The sequence below is a fragment of the Mustela erminea genome, chromosome 15 (genome assembly GCF_009829155.1).
Source record: "Mustela erminea isolate mMusErm1 chromosome 15, mMusErm1.Pri, whole genome shotgun sequence".
Taxonomy (NCBI): domain Eukaryota; kingdom Metazoa; phylum Chordata; class Mammalia; order Carnivora; family Mustelidae; genus Mustela; species Mustela erminea.
This window is the reverse complement of record NC_045628.1, coordinates 84,583,867-84,593,752: the sequence shown is the minus strand read 5'-3', so window position 1 is coordinate 84,593,752 and position 9,886 is coordinate 84,583,867. Positions and strand designations below refer to the sequence as shown.

The window sequence follows — 9,886 nt, the reverse complement described above, 5'->3', positions numbered from 1 at the left end:
ACTTTCCCTGTTACTCAAGACTCAGCTCAAAGGCTGTCTCCTGTGAGATCTTCCATGGCACACCCAGGGGTGGGGAGTTAGGATCTCCTGTGTATATGATCCTCCCGGGCACTATCATATTTTATTCTAACATTTAGTGATTTTAGAGTAAACTTCTGAAAGGCAGAGACTACATGCTTGATGTCTGGGGAATCACAGCTGCTCAAAAGATGTCGTTGCCTAAATGAGTGCACACAGAGCCGGAATGACAACAGTTCCTCACTGGGGACACTGGTTCCCACACCACCATAGCCTTGAAGAGTTTTCTCCCTACTGGCCGAAGTTGGGATGCTCGTCACCTGAAATGGAAAGGCTGGAGTGTCACTGGGGTGGGAGCTGTCAGGGAGTCCTGTGTTAGCCTCCTGTGAGCTATTGTGACATGCTGGCCTCACAGGGGTTGGGGTCCTTATATTGCTATTTGCTAGAGTATTTGGGGAACGAGCACTAGGTCAAGACTCCGTGTCAAAGAAGATAATAGGGTGTTGGGTTAAGTGTATTTCCTGTAGAATTTTGGAATCTTTAATTTCCTATAGACACATGAGTGCCCAAGAGTTGGGCAGTGGGAGGAGCTTCCCAAACACATCTGACCACGGAGCCCCAGGGCACTCACTGTGGAATCCACTTTGGGAAACACCAGCCTAAATTGGAGGATTTTTACTGAATGGCTGACAAAGGACCCAGAAGAAAGTTTTTTTTCCTCACTCAACATGATCACTCTGAAATATATCAATTATCAAAATCAAACACTGTCTTTCTCAGAAAGACCAGAAGAAAAAAGGATATCATTAGGCAATCAAAATTTTTTATTCAGAATAGGCATTAACAAAATGAAGGTCGGTGCCTCATAGATGTAGGCCACAGGGTGCTCAGAAGCAGATTAGAAAATAATTACAAAACTACTTTGCAGATTAAAATAAACTTGAAACCACAATCATTGGCTATAAAATGCAGCCATACAGAATCACACTAAAAATCTTCAGACGATTTGCTACCTTGCTTTGCCCAGGTTGCAGGGAGTCAACAGCCCCTGGAACCCAGTGCAGCTGTGACACCCAAGGCCAGGGCATGACCAGAAGACCCCTCAGCCCCACCACTGTGGCCTGCAAAGGGGGGAGGTCGAGCTCTGGAACTGCAAAAAGACCACGTGGATCCCCACAGCTTCAGAGCAGCTGGAATAAGTGCTTGTAATTCCACCACCAAGGACTCCCAGTGAAGAAGGATGGTAGCTACTGGGGCTGCATCTGTCTTTTCAACTTGGCAAGTCTCAGAAGACACTCGTCCCTCCACTGCCTCCTGGCAGCTAAGTGCTCTGGATCATTGGGAACTTTCACACACATGGCCTGGGAAGAGGAAACGAAATGAAAAGAAAAGAAAAAGAAATGAAAGAAAAAACCAAAAAACAAAAAACAGAGCATGAAGAGGAACTCATTTACCAGGAGAGTAACTGTTCCTATTTATGTGAACTGTGGATTTACTTTCAAAGACAAAAGCTTAGGAAACCCCCAATTAACTAACTTTCCAAATCCCCAGAGGCCTACAGCTCCTCAAGACAATCAAGATGAGCTACCTCTTCACTAGCCACACTGCTCTAAGGTCTTCTTTGACCCTGATAGGACAGTGGACAGGCAAAATTAGGATGGAGGAATCACCAAAATCAAAGGCAAAGACTGGCTACAAACAGAACCTCACCCATGGCTCGGCCAGCACAGCTCTCTATAAGGAGTCTACATACCTGATTAACTTTTTCAACTGTGGCCCCAGAAAAGTCTGGAATGGGTCCAAAAGTCTTTAGGACATGTTGCATGCCTTCACTGTATCTGTCACAATAGCTTAACATACCTGAAATCACATGAAAACAAGAATCCACAATATCAGCAAGAACACTACATGACTCCAAATTAAGAAATCTGTTCAGAGGGTCTCACCCATTAGTGCATTCTTTCCCTCTTGCAGATGAAGAAAAGGTACAGGGATATCATCCACCTTGGTCAGCCAGCACTGGGGAATGAGCAACCTCACCAACATCACTACTCAAACTTTGCATCAGATCCTGAAATCCTAAAAACAATGGGACCCTGGGGCCTCCGTCAGTGCCTCTCATGGACTGTCCCGTGAGCCTGTGTTCCTGTACTCATGGACTGAATACCACAGGAAGTCCTATTTTCACCAAAAATACCTCCTTCAACAATGTGTCCACAAGGTGTGTCAATGGCTTGCATGCATTTTCTAACAACCAGAGATGTCAAAGTTCAGTCGAATCTATCTACCATTCACTCTTAACTCTGTAAGTTCTAGTTACCACTTTACTGGGTGTCTACCAGGCAGGAGGTTCCTCAACCCAGGCTGTACTTGGAGAGGCGGGCTCCGGGTGAGTGCCTCAGCTTTGGCTAGTGGATGACACCATCCCCCCGTCACCCACGCCAGGGAACATCTGTCCCTGGCTACACTGCTCTGCAGACCTTCTGCAGCTGCAGGGCCCTCGGGCGGCCAGTGTCTCGGATCCTGAGATAGGGCCCTAGGATTCTGATGGAGAAACACCTGAAAAGGCGGCTTGTCCTGGAGCGGGGAGGGAGGGAGGGAGAAGCCCGGTAGCTCAGAAGCAGCTGTGGGCTGTGAGAAGTCAAAGCTATTTTCTGTTAGAATCTGAGATGTGCGCTGAAGAAACACCATCAGGCTGCATCACCTCCCAACAGCAGGGCAGGCTTGCCCCGACCCGCTCTGCCCAGCAGACTGCAGAGCTCCTCTTGCACTTGTCCCCTACCCCCAGCCCCAGGAGGCAGCTAAGGCAGGCCTGCACTTGGCCATGAGTCAGCTCTGAAGCCAGGCCCAGGTACATGAAGGGGGTGTCTCCAAGTCCTGGGGCCCACTGGGGATGGGGGCTGAGCCACCTGCCGTTCTGCTTTTGGCCCATTTTCCACATTTTTCAAAGCCAAAAAGACTGGGCAATCAGTCAGTCAGTCAGGCTAAAAAGATAACAAGGGAACAAAGGAAACCGTAGAATTTGCTGAGCTCCCAGAGCTTGGCTCTCACCTCCCCCATGAGAACTGTGTTATGATTAACTTAAAATAAAAATGACCATCACTGGATATTCTTTTTAAAAAGGCAAAAACCAAACCAAAAACCAACCAAAAAAACCAACCAACCAACCAAAAAAACAAAAAACCTAACAAACAAAAAACAGCTTCTTTGGGGTTTAGTTTTGGTGAACCTACACTGATATGAAAGCCTAAATTCATTCGGTGTCAATTTTATTTGGCTCAAATAATTTTCTTTCCCTTTAAGTATGCTAAAATTATATTCAATTCGCTCTTAGAAGAGAAACCATTTTGAAGGGTAAACATTTCAAACATACCAATGTTTCCGACGTTAGCACCTTCAATGAAGAGATGGACACTCTTTAAAATAAGGAGTTTCAAAATAATAATAATAATAATAATGAGCTCTATTTCATTTAACATAAGCGTAACTTGGCAACTCAGAATTTGGGAACTCTCCCTAACTGTACCAGCCCTGGCCAGTGAGCCTGAACAGCTTAGCATCTCTGGAACCCAGAAAACAACCTGTACATTTATTTCCTTTTGGAAATTAAATGTTTATTTCAGTCTATCCAGTTGTTTATATAGTCAAGCAAAAGGTGATAAAATCTAGAGATAAATGCAGTTTATTCCTTTTGGAGGAGCAGAGACACAAAAATCGAGAACGTTGTAAAGTTATCACATGAGAAGAAACCAGGGAAGAATTGGTGTGGCTATGAATCCCACTCTCACACTGAAAACAAGCTCCCTGGAGGCCTTCCTGGGAACCAACTGCACCTGCCCGCACATGCGCAGCAGGAAACCACAGCATTCAATTCTGTACTGCATGTCCCTTCTGGAGGGCTTCATGTGTTCTGAATGACTGTTCACCTTTCACCATCCCTGGGAGGTCCATTTTAATCTCTCATGGACTTTTGAGAACTTTTTTCCCTACTGCCTTTTACAAAATTTTATCTTTTTTTTTTTTAAGATTTATTTTTTAAAGATTTTATTTATTTGAGAGAGAGAGAGTGAGAGAGAGCACGAGAGGGGAGAGATTAGAGGGAGAAGCAGACTCCCCAGGGAGCTGGGAGCCCAATGCGGGCCTCAATCCGGGGACTCTGGGATCATGACCTGTGCTGAAGGCAGATGCTTAAACAACTGAGCCACCCAGGCACCCCCAAATTTTATCACTTTAAAGGGCATCTATTCCAGGGCACCTGGGTGGCTCAGTGGGCTAAGTCTGTCTTCTGTTCAGGTCATGATCTCAGGGTCCTGGGATCAAGCCCCACATCAGGCTCTCTGCTCAGCGGGGAGCCTGCTTCCCCCCCCTCTCTCTGCCTGCCTCTCTGCCTACTTGTTATCTCTCTCTGTCAAATAAATAAATAAAAATATTTAATTAAAAAAAAGAGCATCTATTCCTTCAAAATTGAATATGATATGGCAAAAATCCTAAAATACATTTCAAAACTTCTCCTGTCTTGTTCAGGAAATATATAATTGTTCAGGAAAAATATAATTGTATATTTTCACTCTTACTAATACAAAGACACTTTCTATCACATGCACTCAGGTTCTTAGGATGAAGATCCTCCTTGTTTGTGGTGAAGCAAAGGAACCAACAGAGCAGGTGTGTCCAGACCCTCCCACTTCACTTGTAGGGAAGCCTGACACCCTTAGAAGGGCTCTCCCACTTGCCCAAGTTCATGGTGACTTAGAATCAAGATCTGCACTGTGCCATGCTATTTACAATGTTCCAGGACATTTACTGCTGTCACTGTTACTTGTAAAATTTCGTCTTCCATTAGAGAAGTAGTAAAAGGAGGGTTTTACTTCATCTCCAGCAAGAATTTTGGCTTCCTTATGCTTTGAAAGAATTGAGTGGCAATCATTCCACAATACCAATTTCACTGTAAATGTCAAGGAGAAGAAACCACTTCACTTTTTATCCGGCTAGCATGTCCTTCCTTTATATTACTATGAAATTTGATCTTCCCCTATAGTTTTTCTTCTACACTTCCTTGCTCTCTGTCCCCCTGTTCAACAATATACTTCCCAAAATTCTCTAAAGCTTAGCTTTTTAGATGACTCTGAACCAAATTTAAGAGATGTTTTATATGAAATAAGAAAAAATGGAGAAAAGAATTGATTCTCAGGACACCTGGGTGGCTCAGTTGGTTAAGTGTCTGCCTTCTCAAAAAATGAGATCAAGACCAGGTCATTATCCCAGAGTCCTGGGATCGAGTCCCATATCAGGTTCCTTGCTCAGTGGGGAGCCTGCTTCTCCCTCTGCCTGCTGCTCCCCTGTGCTTGTGCTCTCTATCAAATAAACAAATAAAATCTTAAAAATAAAAAGAAGAATTGATTCTCATGAGATTAGACTTAGCTTATTTTGCTGCTTTCTAACTTGGAATTCTTTAGTTGTGAGCTCCCAAAGGCAAGACAGTGTGCTTTCTTGAACTTTCAGCACAGCCCACGGGGGTGGATAGGCAGAGAGCCTTTCTCGGTTTGCGTTTACCGAGCAGGCACGCAGCCCCATTGTGACTGTGGAAGCACACTCTGGGTGTTCGGTTTCTTGGCATGCCCTAACTGCTGCCCACACCAGAGGAGTCTGGTTTTCTCACAGCGTATAAACCCACACCTACGTGAATTCACCTGTTTTTAAGAGACAGAGTTTCACAGAACTTATTAAGGAAGATCAAAAAGGCCCCAAAGCACAGAGCAACATTATCTAGTTCCCACCTGAGTGAATGAGACCTCACCTGAGGTCAGGGAGGTGAGGCGGGTGGAGACAGAAACCTACCCGGGGCCCCTCAACTCCTGAAAGTGAGTTCAGCTCCAGGGCTAACAGCTCCACATAAGGCATGTCAATTAGGAAGATTAAAGAAAAAATTTAAAAATTTTTTTTTAAAAAGAGAGGGAAAGCATCTACATACAGGAGAAAATTTTATGAGGCAGGATGGTAAACATCCGCTTGGACAGGAGATGATTTCCAGAGGATGCCGATTCTGAAACAGTCATTCCCAGGCAGAAGTAAACCCAGGAAGCACCCAGAATGCGGCCAGGAGTAAAAGGGGCAGTTCTCTTTGCTGAACTAATGGTCTAAAAGCTTAGCAAAGAAACAAACCAAACTGTTAAACACTGGAGGTTTCACCATTCCATTGTAAAAATGTCTTACTGCATATTCATTCTGTATTTCTTTTGGGGAGAGTTAAAAGAAAAAATCTGTAAGAGTAGTGAATTAAAAAATGAGACCAAACTCTATATGAACAGAACAAGGGACTTCATCTGTGTCAGCCATCTGTCCAAGCATTTCCACCTGGCTTCATTCTCACACCGCCCTTGTGAGGTGGGCACTGTTGCCACCCCCATTTTTGCAGTGGAGGAACTCGCTTGCACAAAGCTAGTTAGCTTGGAAGGCAGGGGGGCACCCAGGCTGACCAGCTCCACTGACCAGCTTCCCCATTCTGAGAGCCTGTCCTTCAAGGGGGTTGCCTTTAGAAAGCAGCCAAAAGGCAAAGTAGGCGTGCTGGCCTCCAGCTTTTCAGGTGCCATTCTATCAAATTAAAAACACATCCTAAAATATTTTTACCACTTCTAGATAAACTGTAGCTTTAAGACTAATAACTAGCCTGAACCTGAGATGCTGGCTTTATGAAAACAACATCAGAAAAAAAGAACTCCCTCCACACCCCGCCCAATCTTGATATATTCTGGATGACACTGTGAAGAGTAATAAACATTTCCATTGGTTCCAAGCCAGATCTTATAACAGTCTAACTCTGGTCTTTGGAATGCTCTGAAGTTGAAAACTACATCCGTCCCCCATTATCGTATCAAGCCAATTAGGTTTTCTTATCAAATCTGCTTTGTCTGAAAAATTGTTACAGGCCTCCTTCCTGTCTGCCACACTATTTGGTTCTTGAGTTTCTGGTTTCATTGGCTTCTGTTTCTATTTGTTTCAGAGTCAAAACTGCTCTCAGTTGTCTCCGTACTGATGTCTCATGATACCTGACCTTTCTTATTTTTCTGAAGAAAAAAAAAAAAAAACTTTAAAAAGAGAAAAACATGGTGGTTACCAAAGAGTGTCTATATATATAGAAAATGTTTAAATATGTTCACCACTTTTAAGGTTCTGGCTGAAAAAGCATTTGAAATTCTCCAAGACTTTATTTTCATGATACTTCAAAACTCTTGTTTCACTTTTATGAGGGCCTCTTTCTTTACATTATCTTCCCGTGTTCAACTGTCATCCCACTACAAAAGCAATATTCTCATGCTAGGAGACAGTCCCCTGTTCCTCCAGTGCCTCTCAGCCATGCTCAGTTTTAAGGAAGAGTCAAGTCATTACTGAAGCACATTTGCATGATACACAAGACCAGTCCACTCAAGCCACCATACGTGTCCTTGCAAGACTACGACTGGCAAAACTGCCTTGACTTATTCACTGGAAGTTATACTTCACTAACTCTGGTGGCAAAAATTGAACTATTACCAAGAGATCATGGAATTATAAAATCTAAGTCAAACAGACTCCCAGAGGTCACTTACCCTAACTTCCCACTTCAATACAGGTGTTTCTGCCTGATATTGAAACATCCTGGCAGGTGGGCAACCAGCCCCTTCCTGGCCCATTCACCCACTCGTAGCATAGCCCTCTCCCTCAATGTCAGCTTCAGTTACTAGAAACTTCCTGCCATGTACTGAGCCTAAACCTGTCTGCTGCCACGGCCGCTCTTTCAATATAGTTCCACCCTCACGTAAGACACAGACAGACAGAGGCATGCACTTGCACACACATACGCGTGCACGCACTGTTCTCTGGTCACCTTCTCCTGGATAAGCTCCAGTTTCTCAACATTTTTGTTAAATGTGGACCATGAAGTTGAATACAATATTCCTTTTCTCTTTCTACATATGTTTTACATGTTAATAATATAATTATTAAAATAATATGGCAATAGTTGTAGAAAATTATGATAACACAGAAAACCAAAAAGGTAATAAAAGTTACTTAAAATTTCAACACCAAGCGATAGCAAGTGGTAATGACATTTAGGTGATAGTTTCCTAGATTTTCATTCATAGCTTTTAAATTTTTTTTTAGTTTTAATTTAATTTTATTTTCTCAGTGTTCCAAGATAAAATTTATTTTGTTTCAGTTTGAGTCCCTGTTTTTCAAACACTTAAAATGTGGCTGACCATTTCATTCTTGAAGGCTTTCTCCCCTTTCTCAATGTAGCTTTCTGTTAGAGTCACTAGACCGTGGGCCTGTACCTACCTCCCTGGGCCCTTTGAAGTCGGCTTCTGGGGTAAAGGATGCGCCTGCCCTGAATGGCTGCCCGTGACCTAAAACAGGCAAGTCACACAGAGAAGCTGCTCATATTTAGGCAGAAGATATGTACGGCAGAGGTGGTCACTTCCCTTATCTGTTCGTCTTACCTCTGTAAACAATTGCATCACCTTTCTCAGGAAAACCCAACTTTATCTTCTGCCGGGCTGGATGCCATGGGGCAAAGTCTCCATGACAACACCCTGAACTGTCTGTCTTTTCATTCCCACCTGAGTGCTCTCTGCCTACAGAGCCCTGAGGTTCCTGGATTCCATGTGCACTGACATCTCAGGACACGGCCCCTATCTATGAGTTCCCAGGGCTGGTACTGTCCCCTTCACATTATACTGTTTCTATTCAGTTGTTTTTAAGGAAAATTTAAAAAAAGGCAAAACTGTACTGTTGACATAAGACCACTGAACAGCACAGAATTCGCAACTCCACCCTGATGGAAGCAGAACATACCTTCTGCGTTCAGATGCATAGTTTCTAGGGGTCCAATGAACGCATACCGCATGCCAAGGCCATCTGACATGACAAGGTCAAGGTCACTCGGAGAAACAATTCCTTCCTGAATGGGGAAAATGGGGCAGCACACAGATGAGTCCTCTGGAAAGAAAATTTTCTTGCCTTCACTTTTCAAACTAACTTTAGACTACGATCCCAAAATACTCTCCAAAGTGCTCTAATAGTATTTTCAGCAGACTTAGCATGACGAAACTATAGCATATAAACAGATCCTGAAAAGAGAATATTTTGTGAAATGGTCAAACAGCAACTCACTTTTTCTATGGCTGTAATCAACCTGCCTGTCTTCCCGTCTCTACCTTCTAAGCTGTGTTATCACTCACAGCTTTGGAGAAGGGGGAGAGGATGAAGGGAAGGGGGAGAAGTCAGAGCAGGGTATTGGTAGATATAGCCAAGAAGGACTTTCTATATATTTGCCTGAGATCTGGACGCTAAGATCAGACCCATCAAAAGAACTAAAGAGTCGTTCTCCAGGCTTTGCCTGCCTGCAAGCCCAGCCTTGTTCAGCTTTTAATGAGTTTGTAAAAATGACATTCTTTGATGAAATGCAGCTTAGAACTGTGTGTTGTTGGCAAGGTGGGGCCCTGGAACCTTCCACAAACAAGAATGGCAAAGCAAGAGGCAAGTTGTTGTATGTTCAGGTTAGAGGTCAAATTGGCCCGCTGTGTTACTTGGCCTGTTTTTTAGACAGCCTTGATCTCGCACCACTTTGAAAGGAGCAGGGATGCATCAGCACAAATTTGTGTGATCTGGTGCTCCACTGCCAGTTCCTCTTGGTCTGAGGCGATTTTCACCTTGGGCATTTCAGCTGTCAGGAGGCAGATGGGGAAGCCTTCAGATTTTCCCCCTAGTCGACACTGGTCACACCACTAGAATGACTGCAAAGTCTCCAGTTCATATTTTCTGAGTGGCTTCTTCCACAAACAGCATGGTGAGGAGAGAGATGCTCCTGCCCAACAGCTAGGCCAAGTCT

The 9,886-nt window shown here is 43.9% G+C and overlaps 1 protein-coding gene across 2 annotated transcripts in view; it reads right to left on the bottom strand.

Annotated features, from left to right (window-relative positions):
- Positions 1-821: 821 nt before the first annotated feature.
- The window catches only part of CRYL1 (crystallin lambda 1), a 156,012-nt gene continuing 146,947 nt past the window's right edge, over positions 822-9,886 (bottom strand). For both annotated transcript variants that reach the window (XM_032314720.1, XM_032314721.1), the window contains exons 6-8: positions 8,851-8,956; positions 1,772-1,878; positions 822-1,379 (exon numbers count right to left, since the gene is read on the bottom strand). In XM_032314720.1, coding sequence (XP_032170611.1) covers positions 1,266-1,379; positions 1,772-1,878; positions 8,851-8,956 — 327 coding nt within the window. In that variant the 3' untranslated portion in view covers positions 822-1,265. The remainder of the gene's footprint in view (positions 1,380-1,771; positions 1,879-8,850; positions 8,957-9,886) is intronic.